This window comes from Sciurus carolinensis, chromosome 2 (assembly GCF_902686445.1).
Source record: "Sciurus carolinensis chromosome 2, mSciCar1.2, whole genome shotgun sequence".
Taxonomy (NCBI): domain Eukaryota; kingdom Metazoa; phylum Chordata; class Mammalia; order Rodentia; family Sciuridae; genus Sciurus; species Sciurus carolinensis.
In genome coordinates this window covers 127162751-127186875 of record NC_062214.1, presented here as the reverse complement: position 1 = coordinate 127186875, position 24125 = coordinate 127162751, and the positions used below count along the sequence as shown (strand labels likewise).

Sequence of the window (24125 nt, the reverse complement as noted above, 5' to 3'; positions counted from 1 at the left end):
CTCTCTTTGAAACTGCACTTGAGCCACCCTTCTGAGAGCCTGAGATTCTCTGAACAAAACAACCAAACGATATGTCCTTGAATTCATTATTATGATACCACATAACACTTATAAGAGCATGTTCATAAGAACCAAGGTTAAATGAATACTAAACATACTGATGAATTTCCCTGCATATCCTGAATTTAAATGTTGAAAGGAACATGAATAAAATACTAAATATTTGGCTCTTGTCATTGGGAATATTGGAACAGTGAACTGAGAGAATATGAACTCATAGTTTTATATGAGATAGGGAGGAAACACTGGACTTTTTCTTGAGTCTTTAGGGCTCCACTAAATTACCTTAACATAACCAGTGGAAGCCATTTACCTGACAGAATGGCCCATTCTTCTTCCTTTGGTAACTCCAAAAATAGATAACTCCAAGGTCTCCTTCAAGGAAGGTTTGGTGTTTATGGACTTAAAAAGTATTCTTGAATGCTGAGTCCATTTTTCTTTGTCATCTGGCTCCAGGCAACAAGCAAGTTTCATGGTCCCTGAAATTAGCCACCAACTTAAAACAAAAGATAATTCTGGAACTGCCATTCAGCATGCTATATCTGTTCCACTGTCTCTATAAAGCAGGCCTTTTTAATGTAATTGCATGACTTGTCTATTATTAAACAGATGAGGACAGCCTGGATTTTTTTTTTTCTCCTTTAACTTGGGAGTCAGTATAGTTTATCGTAGAATTTCCCAACACAAATTCTCTGTGTGAGGGGGCCCTGTGTTTGGGAAACCCTGCATACCTCCCTCACCTGATGCCACCTCTACCTCCTTTACCTTCAGTTTACATTAGTATCTTCAAAGTTTTCCAAATGTCTGCTAGAAAAAGCCAGAATAGGTCATATTTCCAAAGTCATTTTACCATAGAATTGACTTTACCTTGTGGCACTATTTTAACCCACAAAGCCACTTTGGGAAATGCTGATGTAGCTGTTGAGAGCTTTGGGGTCAATAACCCAAATGATCTTGAGTAAGTCCTTTACCTCCCTGAACACATGTTTCCTTAACTGTAAGGTAAGGGTAAGAAATCTTGCTTTGAGGAAAGTAGCAGCTTATCACAGCACCTGCCACCTGGTCAGCCTTTGTGAATGGTTGCTTTTCTGCGATGTGACAGCTGATGTTCACACTGCCTCAATGCCCTTCCTTTAGAAAGTCTTGATGTAACCAGGACTTTAAAAAGAATGTTTCTGGCATCTGTCTGATAAGTGGAGGATGATATATAATGGGGGTGGGGAGTGGGAAGTGAGAGAAGAATGGAGGAACTTTAGATTATGTAGAAGGAAATGAGAGGGAGGGGGAGTATAAAAATGGTGGAATGAGACAGACATCATTGCCCTATGTACATGTATGATTACACAAATGGTATGAATCTACATCATGTACAACCATAGAAATGAAATGATGTACTCCATTTGTGTACAATGAATCAAAATGCAGTCTGTAAAAATTTAAAAAATAAATAAATAATTTTTTTAAAAAAGAATGTTTCTGATTAGTCATTACTACAGAGGTACAAGTAAAATTTAACCTTTTGGAAGACTCCTTATCTTAAAAAGAATTCTAGAGGTTGTCTAGCATTGAAATGCAGTGGCATGACTTAGTATTGATTAGTCAGTGTAATGTTGAAAGAGTTTGGTGTTGCTCTTAATCTTGTATTAATCTTTGATAATTAATGGAGTCCATGAATTAAGAGCCATCTTGTTTCACTGGTACTTTGCATTTAATCACTCTGTTTATAAAAGTAAAAGCTAGTACCATCCTTATTATTTAAATGTTATTCATTTATAAAATATTTATTCCAAGGCACAGTGCTAAGTGGACTCAATATCCTTTGAAGCATCGTGACTATCATGCAACTCGTTATCACTGATGGGGAGGGAATGGGGCATTTCACAGGAAATGGAGTAGCATATAAGCAGTACTGAGGGGCTGTTAGGACTAAGAGACCAAGCTTTCGAAGAACCGGATCTTTGTGTAATTTTATTTTGCTAACATGTTCTGGAAGAGGTGCTGAGCAATGGAATGCCTTAGACTAAAAGTAGAGAAAGGAAGGAAAAAACATCTGAGGCGAATCCCACATATTAGTATCCCATGAAATTAATTCAAATGTTACTAGTATTGAACCAGGCTTAAGTGTACCTTATGGCCTACTCAAGAAAGTGGTATTGCTAAAAAATACCAGCGATGAAAACAGAATAGGACCCATTTAACTACTCAGAGAACATATCATTATTGAACATTTTGGGCATACAATATGAGATTATTAGTGTTCCTGGTCTGTTAACAGATTTAAGATAATAATTCTCCTTGCCAATTTTTGTGTTTATTAGAACCCAAATCCATTGCATGCATGCACTCATGAGTGTGTGTGTGTGTGTGTGTGTGTGTGTGTGTGTGTCCCCATAATTCAAATTGGCAGTCCTCTAAATTTGTTTGGATTATTCGGATAATTTATTGTGTGATTATTACCAAGTGGTTAAATAGATTATGAAATAGAAATAGACCAACTAAAGCTCTTAAGACATTTCTGTTTTAGAAGATTGTTCTTAGATGACTATGTTTGCTCAGCACTGGGTGTATATGGGCATGTATCTAGTGGTCATTTTTTTAAGACAATTTTTCTCCTGCCTTACTTTCTAAACGGAGGAGTATTTTACACTTGAAATATCTACTTTATGTATTTTATATAAAAAGTAGCTCCCAAAAATTCTGTTTAAATTGCCTCTTTACTAGCCATAGAATTAGAAACTTTAATTACCAGATGTAGTGTGAATTCCAGGAGAACCAAATGAAATTATATGGATATTTGAGCTGTTGAAGTATTCTGTGTGCTTCCAAAACACTTTCCTCCTCTTCTTTCTCTTCTACTATCACTTTTCAATATACTTTATTCTTTTCTAATTTATTTTAATTGTGTTTTCTAACAGTGACTGAGTACGATGCTATAGCTTTATTTGGAGTTTCTTTTTCAACAAAATCTTCTTAATCACTTAATATAAAAGATACTAGCATATATGTTTTTAAAGGCACACATTGAGTGGAACTGATTTGAATACAATATCAATGAAGCAAGACCAGTCTCTGCTGTACTCTCCAGAGTCTATAATTCAAAAAGAAGTTGACTTTATTTGCTGTGGTTGACAGCTTTTTCTCAGATTGCTTGAATAAATTTGGGTATTAATATGCTTCCTGTCTATTTAGAGAGAATTACAGTTCTATCTGCCTCAAGAGACTGCCTCATTTCCAGATTTAACTCAGAACAGTATGATGGGCCCTAACTTTTGAGTAAGGCATCCTATTTACAAAGCGCGCCTTGATTGAATAAATATGTCTCGATACTGTGAGCAACACACTGTGATACACACCAAGATATCTGAGGAGTGTCTTCCATGAACTTCACACTGAATTGAATCAAGTGGGATTGTTCCATTATTCTACATTCCTAAAGAGCAGATGTGCTTTTAAGGCAGGTAGAGAGACAAACTTCCAAGTGCATCATATCAGATAAAAATGAGGGAGGAATCTAGAGTAGATCCCAGATTTTTGGCTGGATTGAAGACCTGAGCAGATATTGGGGTTCTCTGCTGAAACAAGGACCCCAAAGAAAAGCAGGCACGAAGGGAAAGATAATGGAGTCAGGTTTAGACCTGCTGACTTTGAGATGACCTTGTGTCATGTAGTTGAAGTTGTCCAGGACAAAACATATATGGGCTGTGCTTGTGAAAGATAAATTTGGAAACAGAAGTCATGAACTGGATAAGATTGTTCCATAGAAACTCTGAAGAGGGTGAAGGACAGATCCTAGAATTATAATATGAGCAAGGAATCCCAGAGAGAAGAAAGTAAGTGAACATAAGATCTAAGTCAAAAGAAGGGAACATTTGAAGATTTAAAGAATGGTCAACAGAATGAAATGGTGACTTCAGGGGATTTTTAGTCCAGCTGGATGTCACTGTGTTTACAGGTGAAGAAGTGAGGCAGTAGAAAGGTTGCCCCTGATTGTTCTTGACGAAGCACCCAAGGAGGACAGAGATAACACTTAGAGTTGAGGAGAAGAGAATGCAATTGATAAACTTGATAAAGGTGATGGGACTTCACTGGGCCTAAAATGTGCATAGAATTGAAACTGGGAGAGATCATTTCAGCTAGGAGAATGAGATTTGTCCAAATTCATTCTTGCGTGTGAAAATCACTGAAGGTAGATTTCTTATTGGTAGTGGTCCACAGTGTCATCTTTGAACAATGAAGGCAGCATTTGGTTCCCTTTCAGTTATACCATTTGGTTCTCTTTTTTATAACAACTGTTGGTTTCATGTAAAACTGTATGTCTCATCATCTGACATCCTGTACCAGACTAATTTCAAGGAAGTCATGATAAGAAAACATTATGGCTTATGTGTAGCATGTTCATTCCAGAAACACAGATGTATATAATTTTTAGATCATGTGGGTCACTTCCAATGGGAAAGGCAAATCTTGTTTACTTTACAAACCCTCTTAAATGTATAGCAACTGATTCTAAAATCCCTTTGATTTAACACAGCTATTCCTAGCCACGATATTGCTTGCCCTTTCCCAGTCCTCCTCATGTGGCTAAACTGTTGGCATATGAAGGGTAACAAGAAAGGGAGGTTTCCATGTGCCACTCCCCTCCCCTGCACCTTCCAGGCTTTGATCCATCTTCTCATTGCACACCATTGGCCTCTTCCATCTTCAGATCACAGGACTTGCAATGTGGCATGGGCAATAACTCTTAATTTACCAAGTGGAATACTTTGAAGACAGAATGGTCAGGCATTACCTTGGGAAATAACTTGTGAAAACCTGTCCTTATGCTATTCTGCTCACAAGGCTGTCATTGCAATTGCTTCCCCAGACCCACACCCTATCTGCAAAGACAGGGTACAGAATAAAGAAAAATCACTGGAGAAAGCAGGCACCAGTGCTGCTGTGATATGATCTTGGGCAGGCCTCTTTGCCTCTCCAGTCTGTCTTCTCAGTAGAATTTTTTGGATTATCAAGTGAGGTAATATTTGTGAAGGTTCTTTTGATTGCAAAATGCTATAACAATGTTAGGTTGGATAATAGGCTTTCATCATAGTCATGAGAATAACACGAAAACAAAAGGGACCAAGATTTCTCCTCCTAAATCTGTTCCAAAGTCCCAGACCTTTCATTCCAAGTCTGTGTTCCACCAAATTTCTCTCTGCTCCCTGCTCTTTTGTACACATTTTTTTTTATCTTGGTTCATATGATGCTTGCTGCAACTGGTAACACTAAGTTAATCCCATTCTCCTTCCCTTAGTGTATGTTTGAAGCCCTTGAAATCCACTCCTAAAGAAGAAAAATAGAAAACAATTTACTAAGTGCTTCCTCTGGACCAGGCACTTTCTTTGCTGGAGTTCCTTTTCCACAAACCACAGACTGTTCCCACAGGGGAGGAATTAGGAAGTCTTTGCAGCCAAGACCAGTAGAAATTACATTTCTATTAAAAACTGTCTGTGGCTAGGTGCATCTATCCTAGGTACAAAGTTAAATGATGTCATAAACTTATTCAAAGACATAAAGCTATTACATGAAATGCCATTAAATATCTTCCACTCAGTGTTAACAAAATACAGCTGTAAATTTCCTTTAGTTGTCATTTTGCAAGTTGCTACTTCTCAGTGGTTTATGCACCTGTAACTTCTTCACCATCAACTTTTGCTGCCAGTCTTTGGCAAATAGGATGTCAAGAACGCATGACCCTCTGAGATGGGATGCTTTCATTTTCTCATTATCATCACTCCTGAATTTGGGAATGTCAAATTCCCTCTAGGGCTGTTTTGTGTAATAGTTTTCTACCTGCTCACACTGAGATGCCCTATTCCTATTCCATATATTGGCTATCAGAGGCAAGGAGGCCTAGTGGTCCTAGCCATGGCACAGGATTCAAGACTGGAAACCAATACATCTACTTTAAACTTTGAGACTGACTCATAGCTCCTGGGTGGTTTGCCCACTGAGAACATTCTGACCTTGCATGTCTTACCGGGATGGTAAGCCATATATTTGAGGTTATTTCTTACTTACTGGATGAAGGGGGAAAATGAAAGGGAAGAACTAAAGGAATATCTGGAAAACTCCTGTGGTCCCATTTTTCCTGTGATTAGTCTCCTAAATTGCAAACCAAAAGGAAATGCACATAAGGTCCAGACATGACTCATTGAACTTGCCTAATTCTGTGAACTTGTCAGGATTCTCATTTACTTTTGCAAGCCAAGCCTTAAATCCAGATGGGCCCCATCGTTTTGAGCCTCAGCAGACAGAACACTGGCAGAATGAATGGGTGTGGAGAGAAGTATCCAGGATCTGCCTAGGTCCTGCTGTCTATCTGTGGGTATTCTTCTTCAATGAGTGAGACAGAATCAGAAGAAATGTCAGCTTGCTTCCTAGACACTGGAGGCTTTTCCATAGCATGGGTTCTGTTCACTGAGGGTCGACTGAGCTAGCTCCTGATGCTCTTGCTCTTCTTCTTTCAGGAAACAGCATCCTCCACTCCGCTGCTGATAGTGTGACCAGCGCAGTCCAGAAGGCGAGCCAGGCCTTGAATGAGCGTGGGGAACGGTTAGGCCGAGCAGAGGAGAAAACAGAAGACATGAAGAATAGCGCCCAGCAGTTTGCAGAAACTGCACATAAGGTGGGCTAACTGAGGGCAGGGGTCTTAGCTCTGGGCTGTCAGGAAGTTATAGTACCAAGGAACTTTATTTCAGTCATGTTTCCTGTATGCAAGATATAAAGCAGCTTTTGTTTTTATTCCTCTTTGATAATTCCCATGTGCTAATTACTAAGTACCAGAGTCATGAAAAATTTCTTCTGTACCTGGTTTCTTTCTGATGGTCTTTCTGCTGTCCTCATCTCATCCCAATCTCTAACCTTCTAACCTTGATGCTTTGGGAAACCTGGACAATTTTTAGTTGATGCCCAGAAGGTTAGGACTCAAGTTTCAGGGCACAGGATGAGGCAGAAATGAGATCAGGTCAGAATATATCCCCATGCCTGGCCAAGCCCTGAAAGAATCCCTGGTGGGCTTTAAGCTGGTTGGGCTTACTTTTCCATGCTATCTCTTTCCTGTCCTGCATCTGACATCTTGTGTCCTTATCTTTTCCCCAGGTACAAAGCAAGCTCTAGTCTCCTGTCCCCACTGACAGGGGTCAGGTATTATTTCAGTGCCTGGATTCTGGGCTCAGAACTTGATGGTATGGAGCTGCAAGATGCCTCCTGCTTCTGAGTCCAGAGACTAGCATTCCGCACGTGACTGGGTGCACACCATGTGCCTCCTTACCCTTGCTAAGAACAGCGCCTTTCAGAAGGAGAAGTGGGAGTTTTTATTGGTAGTCATTACCTAAGGCAGTCACAAACCGAAGATGAGGGGCCCCATTGGTCAGGTGATAAAGAGGATTTATGTTGTCTCTATGCTTCGGATCAAAGGGCAATTCTTTTTCTGGCTAGGGATTGGAATTTAGGTTTCCAGAAACAACTTTTGCTGATGATGGTCTGTCAGACTCATAATCTGGACCTTCAGATATGCTTTTCAGGTGATTTATGGGGAAAAAAATTAATTTGCATCAACAGAAAGTCCTATTGCTGCTGAGGAAACAAAAATGGACAACCTAAAAGGCAACAAGATAAATAAACGCAGCACAGCTGAGGTGACCTCCCCCAGGCTCACACTCATGCCCAGCTGGAGATCTGACTCCAGGTAGATGCCTCTTGCTGTTCTTCCGTGCATCAACTTTGCACAGATCTGTCTGGGAATGTCGTTGATTCTCTATCGCCACAGGGTCTTACTGCACTGCTACCCATGGGATCCTTTGGAGATCCTTGGAGAATTGGCCCGATCTGTCTGAAAATGTAACAGCCCTCCTGGAGGCCAGGGTGTCAGATGTTGCTGCTGTTGCCAAGGAAGTGAATTCAGATTTAAGATGTCCCTAGACTCTCCCTCCCTTCTCCAACTTTCTGTACAGAAGTAATGATAAGATGGAAATGCTGGAATTCCAGTCCCACATTCAATATAGCAGCAACTTAAATAATTCAAATGGGGATGGTCAGTAGAAATTTGGAAAAACATTTAAAGTGTTGAGCTGGAAAAGAGAAGGCTAAAGGGAACGCCTTCCTAACTTCCCCACGTCTGGGAAGAGTGAAGTACAGCAGTTATCTTTCATGTCTTCCCACACAGAATGGAGCAATCAATAGGGCACTGATGAAATTCTGCTAAAACAAGAGTTTAGGGTAATGATTAAACCATGAACCAGGTTATCAGGGGATTCTATGAAATTGCTCTTCCTAAAATGGCATAGACAATACCTGGATACCTTCCACGAAGGTGTCCCTATCAGAGGGGGTTGTACAAACACCCAAGAGGATAACCTAACCAGATGACCTGAATTCTTGGCCTTGGCAACTGTGTTTCCCTAATATCATGGCCAAGTTGGCTAGGTGACCGAGAAGCAATTTTGTATGGTAGTTAACATCTTGTTTGAATTTCAGACCTGTTGTTTACCATCTGGGTGACCTTGGGCAAGTGCTAAAGTTCTCTTAGCCCCAATTTCCTCATCAGTAAAATAGAGCTAATTAATAATAGTACTACTTCCAGGGTGTTAGAGAATTGAATGAGTTTGAAGCTATCAGCATAGTATGTAACACATATAAATATGAATTATTATTATTTAAAATTGCTTGCATAAAAATAGTTTCTGCTGAACCTGCCCTTTCAGACATGATGAGCACTACACAGGGGCTGCAGAAGTGTCACTAGTGACAGAGGCTCCTCAACACAGCAACAAAGAAGGAATGGAGGTGAAGATTTTTTGTTTTCCAAACTCAAAGGAACATTGGGGTGGGAGGGCCTCCTGCTACAAGTTCATACTGTCTACATGGACAGCATCTCTTGAAACGGGATCTGCCAGAGCACAACCTGGCGAAGCCACCCAAGGCAGAGGACACTCTGACTTTGACCACAGGAAGGGTCAGTGCCAGGCAGTTACCTGCTCTTGGTAGAGAGGAATGAGGCAGGGGCAGTTGGTGTTTGGCCCAGGTTCCCCTCTTGCAGTGTTCTGCAGGGAGAGAGGCCACTGGAGTCTGTTAGCATGTATGCAGGAGTGTGAGACAGTGTCAAAGCCAGACTTGCATTTTCTGAAACTGGGATATGTGAATCACTGGCATTGGCAGTATTCCTAACGAGCAGATTGACCTCTTTAGATAAGGTGTAGCTATTTTCCCAGGGATGAGGACTGCTGATTTGGCCCTGCTACTGTAGGCTCACCAAGAAGATGTCATTTCACTGGCCAGGCCCCAGCAGGACCTGCTGGTGAGGAGAGAGTTCAGAGATGGGAGCCAGGCCTTCCACCCCCAGGCATGTGTGGCTTTGTTGACTCATAAAGAGTGGGCTGTGTTTACAAGTGGAGGCACAGCACACATGGCAGAGCCCCGAGCAGAGAACAGTGATTCCAGGTGACAGTTCCTCCGAGCTCCCGGTTGAATAAGGACACCACCCCACATGGGAAGGTATGCCAACACCTGTTTAGATTGCAGTAGACTTCAATCTTCGACCTTCTAACTTTCCCAGAATCCCTGCAGTGTGAATCCCCAGGTGTGGGAGTGAAGGAATCACTTTTGCACAACCCTGCCCTTAAGATGTGAGTGTTTGTCCCCTACAGAGCAAATGGAAAATGATCAGAATGATCCTTCTCCCCACTCCTTGCACCCCCTCTCCCTACTGAGTTCCCCCACCCTAGTTAGCCTGCCTTCAGGAAGTGCAGTTCCTTCCTCAGCAGTGAAATGGGCACAGTCCCAGCTGTTAGGAAAGAACAGCTCCGCCACAGAGCAGCCCTGTGCATTCACCCCTGCCCCAAAAAGCACAGTGCTACAGTGTACGCAGTGCTCTGAAGCCCGCCACGGGCCATGAGTCAGCGAGCAAGTGTTATCCACACCTAGGCATCCTCAGATGACACTTCTCCCAGGAAGGACCATTTCAATCTGCCCCGTTCTGTAGAAGCCCACATATGGGAGAAGGAAGGACAAGTGGTGCTCGTCTCACTGGGAGGGAATGACTCACTCTCCAGGTACTACAGCCAGCTGTTTCCCTTGGGCCTCTGGGCCAAGAGAAGGGTCTCAGGCCTCCTAAAAGTATCTACCAAGTATCAGTGAGGATTTCTTAAATATCATTATTTAGATGGAGTAGATAACATAGCATTGAAAGAGGGGGTTTTCTGTGAGAAATTAAGAAAACAGAGTAGATCAAAAGGAAATTTCAAACTTATTTGGAAACTCTGACACCTAAATTAATCCATAGAGTTGGATATGTTTTAATAGACATATGAGGAAGCTAAGGTATGGAACAGCTGTGACCTTAAAGCTCAAGGTCACACAGCAAATTCGTGACCAGGTGTCCCGACCTTGTTTAGTCTAGTGCTTTGCCTGCTCTTACCATCCTGCCTTCCATTCTGAAGTTCCCAATTCCCAAGGGATTTCTCTTAAAAAGTAAAATGATACCACTTTCCACAAAAATGCCTATTGTAGTCCATTCGGGCTACTATAACAAAATGCCATAAAACTGATAAAACAACAGAACTTTGCTTCTTACAGTTCTGGAGACTGAGAAATCTAAGATCAAGGTGCTAGAAGATTCCATGTCTGGTGAAGGCCAGTTTTCTTATTCATAGATGACAACTTTTCAGAGTGTCCTCTCATGGTGGAAAAGGCTAGGGGTCTCTCTCTACCCTTTTCATAAGGACATAATTCCATTCATAAGGACTCCACCCTCATGACCTACTCACTTCCCAAAGGCCCCAACTGCTAATACCATCTCATAGCAGGTTAAGTTTTAGCATATGAATGGCAGGTGTGGTGGGGACACAAACATTCAGACCATAAAGGTACCTCCAGTAGCAAATGGGGTTGTATTTCTGCAAAGCACAGCTGGTCACAACCTGGGTGCTCCCCTGAGCTCTATTCCAGATGTGCTGTCGTGGGAACTGGGGTCTGGTTTGAGCAGCAGCACAATCACCATTGAAGATTAATGGCTGTGTGTGAATTGGCACAGATGCCTTAGTGGAAAGTTAACAGCTCAATGAATATCAGGACAGTGGCACTGATCAAATATTCATGCGTGGTATTCATTATGCACAACACTTAACAGCTCTGTGTTTTTTGATGGTCCTCATTGCTAAATAATGTATGAGGAATAGAGGCAGAGCAAGAAGTGGAGGCCTTACAGTAAAGGGGCCCAGAGGGTGGCCAAGTAGTGGAACCCATCTGAGGTAGAGGACTGGCTCTGGCTTCTTACTATCCTACACTCTAAGCTCTTTGAGATCAGGTGTTATCAGCCCCCTCCGTACTTCTTGGCAGAACCCCACGGTGCTCAGCCTAGCAGCCTGTGCATACTCAGCTTCACATACTCTTTGTCTGCACAACACAGAGGTTAACCTCAAAACATGAGGGCAGGGCCATTCCTGATTTTTAAAAGACAGAGAACTTGATCATGATGCGAAGGTAGGGTTTTCCACAAAGCTAATGCCTCAGAGCATCATCTGTTCTTTGCTCAAAGGAGTTCTGCACCACAGAACCCTCCTCCTAGTTATTCCCAGCCCAACCACAGGGATTCATCCCCAGTGTCAGGTTCTGGACACGTGAAGAATTAATTCAGTCTCTGCTCTGCCTTCTCTGGGTCCCTTGGGAAAAGATCTAGATAAGAAAAGAAAGACTTGATTTAACTTACATGCTGTAGCTGCATAGCATTTCCTTAAATACATCATCCTTGTCTCCAAAGTGGGCTTTTTGGTGTTCCCATTTATAAAGATCTAACATTTCAATAGATCACCTTTCTCAAATACCAGTTGGAGAAGTAGTAAGTCAAGGTCTAAGTTTGGTCAGTTGTTCAGCCCAAGTCAGCAACACAATATAATTGTTAAGATCTCTGGACTTGGTTGAGGTCCAGACTGGATACTGAGTATGTGATTGCATACTGTTCCTACTACCGGCTGTTAAGTTTCTACTTCATGAGATGTCAGTAAATATGTACACTATGGGAGTACTGCTTTTCCTGGATAATTAGTAACCTGGGAACCCCAACTGTTCTAGGGTGAGTGTCTCGTTCTGCTTGTGCATCAGTCTTTCCAGTATTTCCTTCAGTGGGCTGATAGGATACTGCACTTCACTCTCCCCCACTGGACCACATACACCACCTACATTAACACAGGAAGAGTAGTAAGCCCAGTGCCCACTGAACTATTTGGAAAGTGTTCACATCTACCAGGTGCCACTGTGACTATTCATGGTGATGCGTACAGAGTGTGAAATCTTGGTGCTGCTTCTCACTATAGATGTGGGAGGAGGCAGCAGAGGGATCTACCTACTACTGAGGTCTCACTTTTCTTGTCCTTCTCTCTCCTTAGCTTGCCATGAAGCACAAATGTTGAGAAACTGCCATCCTGGTGACCCTCTTGAGAGCAACAGAAGAGAATGTTCAGCAGTTTTTACAAGAATTCCGGACCTCCACTTGCTTCTTTTTTTCCGATATATGAACATTTAGGTTTTTTGGTTTTCCTTTTCAGATGTTAATATGAATGAAAATGTGTTGTGTTTATACCTTTCCCTAATGATCTTGCTAAGAAATGCTACAATAGCATTAGTTTCCTTTTGATTTTTCCCAGTGTGTGTGGTGGTGTGGGGGGTTGTTCCTATGTGTTTTTCTTTTTAAGAATAATTTCTTTTGTAGTTTGAATATAAAGTTTGGACCAAATGATAAACCAAGCTGGGTCTCAACAGGCAACATGTATTTTTTTTCTCCCTGATATTAAGCAAGTTCAATGGGTTGATACCAGATGTCATTGTTCTGGGATGAAATAAAAGTGGAACAGCAAATGGTTTCACTCATTCTCCTAGTACTTTTAATTTGAAGAGTAAAATTAAAATTCTGTATCCTGAGACATAGTCTGTATTATGGAAAACACTTGGATTTATCAGGGGAAATAGCAGTCTTAGATTTTGCTCTTTGCATATTAATATTTTTCATGAACCATCACCAGCATTCACAAAAACCAAATCAGAATCACAAATAGAAATCTACTTTGTGAGCTGCAGCTTAAATACTTCTGCTACTTCTTTCCAGGCTGATTATTTGGAATTATCATATGAAGGATAAAAATCTGAGAGTAAAGAGCTAAGGAAAAGCCTTCTTTAAAAACCTCTGTATCTTCATGGGTGTTTCTCTTTTGTATTGTCCCAAATTACAGTAGCTGATATTGAAAAGAGCTTGAATTTTTATCAGAAATTCATTTGCCCAAATAAAAATCTACATAAATGATAATGTAAAAAGGTAACTACATTTAGAAGTATTTTTTTCTTTTCTTTTCTTTTCTTTTTTTTTTTTTTAACAAAGCCATGCCCATCTTAAAAACACCCTCACAATGTCCTTGGGAAAGAGCCTTTAGTTTTTCTGTTATCTAGTTTTGGAGGTTCGATGTTGTTATTGCTGTCTATTTATTTAATGTAACTTAACATGTGTATTTCTTGACGAATTGCATATCATGGCAATTGCAGCTGGCCTGGTCTGACATAAGACAGCATGGTCACCAAGCTGTTAAACTGCTGTCATATTGAATAAACGTCACACACCTTTTGATTGCATATTTCTCAAGGTAATGTGGGGTTTAAAGTCTGGAAGTTTTGCTTCCTGAGGGTCAAAATGTTAAACATAAAAAAGCTGTGCTTGTTCTTCATGAGAAAAGGAAGTGAGCTGCACCCCCAGATGCACCGTCAGCTCTCCTGGCAGGGATCAGGCTACCTGAGTGTCGGGCACCCCTTTCTGTCCCTTTGCATCCATTGAGCCAAATGAGTCTATGTGTATAGTAGCCTCTTACTAAGCAGCATAAGATGACTTTTGGATTACTAATGCTGATTTAAATAGCTTAAGTTCTCCTGATAAAGCACTCCCAGGGAGACAGAAAGTATGTCTATTGGAAAATAAAAATCATAGGCAGTACATGTCAAAAAGATGGGATTTGCTGGAGACAAAATTTTGAATTCTCTTAGAGAGATGATCCAATTCAAGAAAACTCTATAAAATTTATATAGTAAACTTCTATAGTTTACAATAATACTTTGTACTTTTAGTGTCTTAAAAGGTTAAAGAGCAAGGAGCCTGCCATTTGGTGACCACCATTAGGAATATTTATAGTTTCTAAGAAAAACCCCAAATATCACTCCAAATAGTTTTTGTTTGCAGACTTTGGTTCAGAAAATACACACACACACCACACGTGCACACAGTTATATATTCAACTTCCCAAACTGGACTTTGGTTTCAGAGATAGTTGGCATGAATAATAGAAAGAATAAACCTAAAACCCTTGACAATCAGCCAAGTTCAAAAATAAAATTGGTTGCCAGCTATCTAACAACAGTGTTTGGGAAGCTGCTTCTAAAGTGGTAAAGGATGAGGTCATAAGCAGACTGTGAAATCTGAGATTCCTCCTCTCTGGTAGAATTCTGATAGTTACCCTTCATAAATGTAAGAATTCCTCATCTTTCCCTCTTTCCTCACTCTGGTGATCCATTTAGACCTAAGTCTCATTGGAAATAGCCCTAATTAGAAGAAAGCCCATCTGAATCTTTATTAGCTTCCTCTATTGATCAGCTTCCAAGCCATGATCATGCCCTTGACCTCCCTGTGTCAAAGTCCTACTTGACCTCTGCCAATCAGAGAGGCCACACAACACTTCCCATTCCTCCTCTACCTTCCAGTCCCTTGCAGAGGAGCCCATGGACTTAACTACATTTAAAGTTCTTTGCTATCCTTTTGTAGAAGGTGCTGTGATACAAAATATGAATACCATCTAACCAAGAGAAAATTGCTAAATATAAATCGTTTGGGACCAGCTCATGTGGTTGAGCTTGCTAAAGAATATTTAATTCATTTTTTTCATTTCTGCACTTCACTATGAATTTGGGAGATACTACATTTCTGTGAAGGACTTCTCAAATTATACTGACAACACTTAAAGAAAAACTCTCCAGTATTACCACTTCTTCCTGGAATGTAGTTATAGTATCTTCACTAGTTATTAGATATCTGTGTACAGGAAGTATGCAGTTATTCAGGTTAATGTTTCATTTTAAAGAATGTATTTGTAAAATGTAACAATTAGTAGTTGACTTTTTTTTAAGCTCTGAAAAAAATTAAGATTATGTGTTAGACTTATAGTGAAATCTGTTTTAATACTATTGTGGCTAGCAAAGGTGTTGTGCATTTATGTAAAAATATTTACAGGATGCCCTAAATAAGGGATATTTAAGATAGGCTTCACTCTTAATTTTCAGAATTGTAACACTGCTAATGTCTGTTGTACAGTTATTAATTCTTCAGAAGTTCCCCAAGATGTCAAACGTAATTTTTGTTTTATTCAGAGACAAGTAACACCTGCTTTGTTGATTCACTATTATGGCAAACTCTAATTTTGTCATTAAATATTTTAACTCTGTGGTGAAAGTTTGTTTCTCTCAGTTATTTGTGGAATCTATTAACACTACCAAACAGATGCACACTGCCACATTTTAATGCTAATTTGAAAATCTTATGTGCCTACAGGAAACCTCATAACTAGGATTAGCATGATGATGAAGGTTTACTCTATGTTTTCTAATGGAAAAACTTGAAATGTTTTAAAAAGACTAAAGAGCTAGCCTCAGTTTGGGCAATGGACATCTATCCATCAAGAGTTGTTTTTGTTTTTTTGTTTTCTCCTTCTCATGGATGAAGCAATTAAGCTGACTAATTAAATCACCTTTCTACTGATACTAGTGATGTGCTCAGCTCAAGTACTTATAGTGTGTGCCCTCTTTCACCTGTTAAACTACAAAGAAAACTTGATCATCTTACATCCATTTATTTTTATGGAAATGCAAATACAACTTTGCATTGTGGAAGGAACAGGCTGCATTCTCCACTGCTCAGAGAAGATGACATATATAGTTGGACCAGATGAGGACCTACATTTAAGTTAATCATGCATGTAATGACACCTGCTCTTATGAACTAAACTATAAACCAATTGCCTTACAAAGGTGATCTTCTTTTCTTAATATGTTTTGTTAGCAATTATACCATGCAACTCTCAAATTTTATGGGAGGATTAATATGAAAAATATTTTTTTTTAAATTGATGGTACCTTTTCCCTGCTGTCATTGGGAACATGATTAGGGAACACTTGGTCTGTCACAATCATTATCTGCCTAAATAAGCAGTTCATGAAGGTGGGCAGAGAGAAAAAGAGGAAGGGTGGCAGAAAATATCAAACACATTTCCAAGCACAGTGTAAATGTCAAAGCATGATTTCCTACTGGTACTGGTGTGCCCCTCCCCAGCATGGGCTAGCCTGGGTCTGTGTGCAAACTCACATACACTTGCACAGCTGGCACTGAGAAAAGAGCTGGACTATGATCCTAGATACTAAGAGACATGGGAAAAGGACACATCCCCCCTTATTTCTCCAAATGTAAATGTGCCAACCATCCTCTTTGATGAGATGGTGCAAAGGAGGAATTTTCTTTTGGTTTACTTTTTAAAATTCAGAAATTAGATCTGTGTTAGCTTTCCAACACTATAACAAATAACTGAGGTAATCGACTTATAAAGAGAAAAGGTTTATTTTGGCTCACAGTTTTAGAGGTACCAGTCTATGATTGGGAAAGCCCCATTGCTGCTAGACCTCTGGTTGGGGAGGAGCACATGATAGCAGAAGCACATAATGAAGCAAAACAGCTTACCTCATGACTAGAAAGTGAAGAACAAAGGAAGGAACTGGGGTCCCACCCACATTCCCCTTCAGAGACATTCCCAGTGACCTGAAGACCACCCACTAGTTCCCGATTCTTTAAGGTTCCACCACATCCCAATTGCCTTTTTGGTATCTCTGGTCATCTGGTCTTTTGTAAATGAAAAAAAAAAGACTCCTGCAGGTCCAAGACTATGCGGCCCCTGTCTTCCTCAGATACTTACTACATTTAAACGATGAAGACTGTCAATGAAATTCAATGTGACGTGCATTTAAGCTCTATTATAGCTATGGTGCAACCTCCTGCCTTGACCCCACCTTTTTCTCCCTTAAGTCTCATCTGGAGCCTCCATATTTTCTGAGTGGTGTTTTCACTTTCTGTCTCCCTCCCTCCCCTGAAGTTTTCTGCCACGTGGTCTTTCTGCTCTTGAGTCATGGCTGAGCCCAGAGGTCTTCAGGGTATCTGTGCAGTGGCCCATCCCTGAGGCACTGCTGACAGAGTTCTGTGAAACACAGCTGCTTACCTCCCCCAGCTCACAGGGACTGTCAGGCTACGTGACTCTGAGTTGGTTGTTCATGTGTATTGTCACTGCTCTCATGTTTTGTCCATTAGATATTTTAAGAGCTCTCGATTCTCTCGGATGGAGGGAAGATTTTTTTTTTCATAGTGCATACATTTTTTTTCCTGTCTTTCATGTGCTCAACCTGCCCAAGGATGCCTATTTAAATAGGGCCTGGCCTCATCACATATCCAGACTTAGATGTGTCAGGGTTTGTACAGGAATTTCCAGCCCTAAGAGTCCCAGGTGTCTCTTGTCAATATTAGACATGGAGCCTTTGTCCTGTGACATTGTATCACAATTGCTTTGTCACTTTGATCATTTGTCAGAAGACACTGAAAGAAGAAAAATGAGCCCATGGATTCTCTGAGCTTTACCTCGTAGCTTTAAAACAGGCTTAGAGGATTCAAAATTTCCGAAGAAAATTCCTGTCGTAGGCTCTGATCATGTATGCCAAATGATCTGTTTAATTATACACTGCATCCTTGGTGATTGAAGCCTCACAGTCTCTGTTGGTTTTCCTTAAAACCAATCCTTTCTGTTACCATTCAAGGAAGGAAAATACAGTTCCTACTTACTACTGAGTATGTCTTTTTATTCATAGTACTGTGGCATCTTTCTGAGAGTTCTGTTCTTTAGACTTGGATTACAATGACCGACACTTTTATACTGGTCTGAAACTTTTCAATATTGAGGGAGCCTTGGAATTAAACAACTAGGTCTTGTGTATGCATTGTGCCCTACCTGACATCCCCAGAGCGGAAAAAACAAACATCTTTTAACTGGAGCGGGTGATGGCAGGGCGCCCCCTTGTGGTGATTTACTGGAGTCAGCGTTGCATGGTGGTTGAGAAAGTGGTCCCTGGATCATCTTCCCGACTTTGAAATCCTGCCTTGGGCAAGTTACTGACCCTCAGTTTTCTTATCTTTAAAATGGGGTGGTTGTTATAAGAATTGAATCAAACAGTTAATGTAAAGCTTTTGGTTTCATGCCTGCCTTGTTCATGCTCAAGATACATCAGCTTGCAGCAGGCTTTTCTATGCTGGATCCAAAACAAGAGGAGTTTTACAGGCTTGTGGTGCCTGCCAGACCATGGTACTGGCTGGTAAAATGGACATGCTTTCCTTAAAACCTTGCTGGCATAGGGCAGATGGGGAGGATGTTCTCCACACCTCCTGGCCATTTTTATGTTCCAAGGACAGATCCCTCAACATTCCACAGATGACAACTCAGAAGAAAGGATAAACTTCCATCCTACAAGCACACCATAGCAACCACATTATGGAAGACATTCCCAGGAAGGTTAAATTCACAAGAAAGAGAAGTGAGAGAAATTGACCTCAGTATCTGTCATCAGTAATGGGAATGGAAGTGAATGGTTCATGGCCTGGGAGGTTATTTAACATGTCTTTTGGACAGTAATTCATATTCCTCTTTAAAGAAGTTCAAGGTGGTTCTGCTGATGTATCAGTATGATTCCAAGGATGTTGAGAAGGTAAAATGGCCCTTCTCAAAAATAAACCATTTGCAGTTATGATTTGTGTGTATGTGGTGTTAGGGATTAAACCCAAAGGCACTCTACTGAGCTACATCTACAGCCCTTTTTATTTTAAGATCATGGTCTCACTAAGTTGCCCAAGCTAGCCTCTAACTTGAAATCCTTCTGTTTCAGCTTCCCAAGTAGCTAAGATTATGTACACCTCTATGCCCAACTCCCAAATGTAATTTGAAAAGAACTATTTATTCCACAAATTGAACTCGGGCCTAGAATGAAAACAGCTCTAAGAGAAAAAAGTGAAGTAACTAGTATCTCACTAAAATGTAAATTGGTGATAACATACCTTTTCTGGAAGAATCTTGATACACTCAGCAAAGAGAAGGAAGTCTCAGAAAAACTATGCTGTCCACATAGATGTCATGGTGCTGTCATTTATGAAATCCTGGTAAACCCAAAATTATTATTCAGTCATTTGTAAAGTACTGTCCAGGCAAAAGGACTCAGGTTAGTTATAATAGTGGGTCTGCCCCAACCAAAATCCCAAATTCTGTCCCTCAAAATATTGCAATACAATTATACTTGTTTATATATGTATGTATTTTTACCAAACTGTGAGTCATGCAAAATGCATTCTGAAAAAGTAAATTAGTTGAGAGTCTCCTGACTCCATCACTAGTTTTGTGTACATAGGCAAATTGTATTCTTTTTCTGTATCCAGTTTTTATGTCTCAGAGGAAAATAATCCCCATCCAGCCTGTCTCAGGGCTGGTGAGTGAAGGGAGATGTGGAGCCTGACAAAACCCTGGAAAGTGTGAACATCAAAGAAGGTGAGGGTTCCTCACCCAAGCCTTGATCTTCCACTGTTCCTCCCCAAAGCCCATGGGATTCCTTTTTCTACCGCACCTTCCCCTACAGGGATAGATTCAATAGACCCATCCCTGAGCCACTACATGGTGTCATGACTTTCTCCCCACCCCCATCAAAGGAAAAAAGAAATTCCCCCAGACTCTGCAACTCTACTTGCCATTAGAAGAAGTGGAGCAAAGGCAATAGTAGGGGACAGTCTGGGAAGGAGACAATTGGACTTATTGGCAACCCTCTAGGGAAACACTCAGAGCAGACAGGTCGCGCTGGCTGCTACTCATCACACGACCACTCGTGACTCCTGAAAGTCCTGACATGCTCCTGGAGAAGACGACCTACTGGGCAAGACTTGAAAACAAACAACAAAATTTCAGAAACTCTCAGGGAGGTCAGACCTCCCATTGAACAGGAGTAAATAAAGGGGTACCCTGGGGCCCACTGGGTTTGGTCATCCTAACATAAGAGTGAGATGGAAAGGGCCACAGAAGAGGCCAAGGTCTTGAGAATTCACTGGGTGAAAGTGAAAGGAGTGGTGACTACACAGTCATCCATGAGAGACAGGATGGGGCGGAAGGATGATCCAAGGATGTCCTTCCAGCCAGAGGACAGGCAGGGTCCTCTGCAACAGCACTCGCTGGGAGCAGCCTGTTGTCCAGGCTAGGGGAGGCCGGCAGCCAGCTAAACCCCTTGAGAGATGCTCACTAACCTCATTTGCCCTTAGGAAACTGCAGGCGAAAAGGACTGAAAGAAAGCAGTACTGTTTCCCCTGGAGCCTGATACTAGCTGTCAAAGCTTCTGTTCCCAAGGGCTCCTCAGGATTCCCCAGGGTGTGTGAGCCACCCTCCCTCACATCAGGCTCCTTCTGCACCAGCTATGCTAGGAGAGTCTGAGGGTATCTCTAGGAGGAAGGAGTATGGCCCACACTCCACGTGGGCTCCTGCAGGCCCCACTCTATAGTTCCTCTTAGTCACTTCCTGCTCTGAGGGACCATCATGGTGGACAAAAGGTAAATGGAGACACACAGAAGAAGAGGTGAACTCTAATAAATATTATCCTTACGAAGTGTGGTTCACAGGAAGGGGCAGAAGGCCATGCCAACCCAGTCAGTAGGGCTGGTCTTGCCTATCAACTGAGGACAACTTCTAGCAATGCCCTCAAACCTCAGTTCCATAAGCAAACCCACCAAAGATGTTGTCTCAAAAAATTCATTGTAGGGTTTTGTTTAATAAAAGAAAGCCACAAAAGTAGTTGCCAGCTCTGCTTAGGCCAAGAGAGATGAGTCCCCCTGGATTCAGTCAGGACCATGAACTCATTACTCACTACCTTTAACCGGCCTGGCCACTGTCAGACTCCTTTGCTATTGAAACATTCACATATGCCGCTTCTACTATCCAGGACACTTTCTTCCCCAGCATATTACGGGCTGATCATTTCTCATCTATCAGGTCTTCAATTCAATGTGTCCTCAGAAAGACCTGCCCTGACAATCACATCCAAAGCAGATTCCTACAGGTTGCCTCTCACTGCATTCTCTTCCTACCTTATAAAGCCTATGGAAATGTGTGTGCTCTACATTTGCTTACTTCTTAATTCTGAGAAGCCAGAAATCTTGTTTGTTTTGTTCACCAGGCTGCATCAGGGCCTAAGATTCAACGCACACTTAGTATATTGTTGGAAATTGAATGAGCCTGCCCCCTGCTTAAAGCTCCATGCAGACGGACATGAATGGGAGTGTGCAGAAAAGAGTCCAAATGGCTAAACATTTGAAAAGATATTCAGCCTCACTCATAGAAAAATGCAAATTTTTTAAAAGATGGCATTTGAAAAAGCTTGATTGCATGTGATAACCAAATACTTGTTGAATGGGAGTATAAATTGAGACCACATCTTAGAAGACAAATTGTCAACATTTTTCAGGATTTAAATTACTTGTACCTACCATGCCAACTCAGCTCCATCCCAGGACTGCTCCGGGAGTCTCTAGCCACCAGTGCTTTAGATGACTCAGCACTGTGTCTCCCACAAAGGATGCAGTTGCTTAGCTCACCCTCCTTGAAGCAGCTGCACTACAGCCTCTGGGAGGCAGAAAGAAGTTTCAGAGAACATAAAGTCCCCAAAACAATTAAAATAATTCACGCTTGTTATTGTCCTGTTTGATACTCCACGTTGGCAGGTTCTTCTGTGGTTCCCATCCAACTTCTACAGCCAAATATTTTCCCAGTCTCTTCAGTACTTTCCCTTTCTCCGGGATTCTGAAACTGGAAGGGAAAGAAGGAACATTGAATGACTAAGCTGCAAAATTATTTATCTGCTGTATTGGGAAATTCTTTTACTCATCTTGACCAATTATCAATTTATCGTCTCTGTTTCAAATTCAGCCTTTTTTGTCCTGCATTATGATCCTGGAGCTGAAATCTAAACATTGTACCTACTCCTTCTGAACTCTTGGATAGTTAGCGCCTTTTCATTGATTAACAACCCCTTACATTATATTTGTCCTGTTCACATTACTGGCCCAGTTTCCTGGGCCCTGCCTGATATATCAGTAGATTCTCAGACAATGTGACTTAGTTCCTGTTCCAGAACTGTACCACTCTCCCCAAGTTGCTTTTACTTAAATAAAAGTTCCTTACTTTTGGCAAATGGTCTAATTTCCTACTTTGCTAAGATCCTACTAAAAATAATCCCCACCTTGTCTAAGCTCTTTTGACTCCCACCTTTAGTGACCCTCCACCTGTTTAAGGAGGACCCCTCTTCTGGAGCCCTTCATTCCCATCTCTTCCCACTGCTCCAAGGACCATGTTCCATCAACAACAGTAGCCATTGTGTCCGACGACTATTTAACTAGTATCACCCATTTGAATAGATGCAAGCCTGTCAATTCCGCCTCTCATACATAGTCCTTCTTACTCATGATTTTTCCATCATTTCCCCTATCTAGGCTCTAATTCTTAACTGGTCAAGTTGGTTGACATTTATCAATAGTCTACTATATACATGTGCTTTGCACATGCCAATGTGGGAATGTTCCCAAGGAAGAGTGATCCTAAGATAATTTATCCCAGTCTCAATTCTACTTTCTCCTCTGGTGAGAAAGAGAACCATATGAATGGAATACACCCAAAGTAAAATGAGGACTGCACCAGATCAAAGAAGGCAATAGAGTTCTTCTTCCTCCCCTCCAGACTGCCTGGAAAGTAGGTCAGGTTCATCTTTAGGAAGACAAATCTGATCATTTAGGTCAGAATTCGCAAAGTGGTATGTCAACAGGAGCCAGATGTAAAATTCAATGAAATAGGTCGTAGAGGACAGTAAGGAGTGGTATATGCATGTGTCCTAAGGAGGTGCTGCTACTTCAATTCCCCATTGTGGCGACATGGGAAGCAGGCCAGATCCTCCAGCCTTTTCAAAGAGAAGCAAGGATTAGGCATTTCTATGCAAAACCTCCCATTTGGGCCAAGCAAAGCACATCAGTAGATAATATCTGGAACTTTGGTGGCCAGTTTGTATTGCTGTCCTACTCAAAAAACATTAGGACATCCATCCTCATAATCTGCAAATAAAACCTGAATCTGCAAATAAAATCTGAATCTACAGTCCAGTATGCAGGGTCCTCATGATCTAACCCCAACCACCTTCCTAACCCACTCCTCACTTTCATACTTGATGGCTCAGTCATAGTTCTATGTGAGACCACCAGTTTCCACCTCATGCCTTTGGTCACACCAAAGTAGTGGAGGCCTGGGATGCTCTCCCCTACCCTTGCCTTCCCATTCTGCCCATCTTCCATGGATTTACACAACACCCCTCTGCTCCCAAAATTCCTCCTGATTTTCTGCCAAGCTGAAGTAACCACTTCTTGCACATTCTTGTTGCTTTTCTTGGTCTTCTGGAACATTCAGCTGTATATCATAGATGCAATTTGTCCACTTGCTACCCCAGTGGCTCCTAGAGAACTGAAAGTAAATCTTGGTTGTATCTAATGTGTCTAAGAACACACACGAGTAGTCACTTAATAAATGTGTGTTCATGTATTGGATGAATTTATGAATGGCAACAAGCTACCAAAATGCTCTGTTATTTCTTATTCTCAGCCCAGGAAAAGATAGAGTATTTTTTATCCTTAACATGCTTTTACTGTTTATATGTAGATTAACTTTGGGATATTTTTCTCATGATTCTAAACTCTGCTGAGAAATGTATGTGTGTATGCACATGAGTGCACACACACATTAGACAAGCCATTGCTCTCAAACTTAATGCTCTCATTTATAATATTAGAAAGTAAAACTCACTTCATAGGATTATTGTAAGAATTACACCTGACATATGTTAACTAC

The 24125-nt window shown here is 41.2% G+C and overlaps 1 protein-coding gene across 4 annotated transcripts in view; it reads left to right on the top strand.

Moving 5' to 3' along the window:
* The window catches only part of Stxbp6 (syntaxin binding protein 6), a 241840-nt gene extending 228885 nt beyond the window's left edge, over nt 1-12955 (top strand). For all 4 annotated transcript variants that reach the window (XM_047542045.1, XM_047542044.1, XM_047542046.1 and 1 more), the window contains 2 exons: nt 6570-6727; nt 12483-12955. In XM_047542045.1, coding sequence (XP_047398001.1) covers nt 6570-6727; nt 12483-12506 — 182 coding nt within the window. In that variant the 3' untranslated portion in view covers nt 12507-12955. The remainder of the gene's footprint in view (nt 1-6569; nt 6728-12482) is intronic.
* Nucleotides 12956-24125: the final 11170 nt, after the last annotated feature.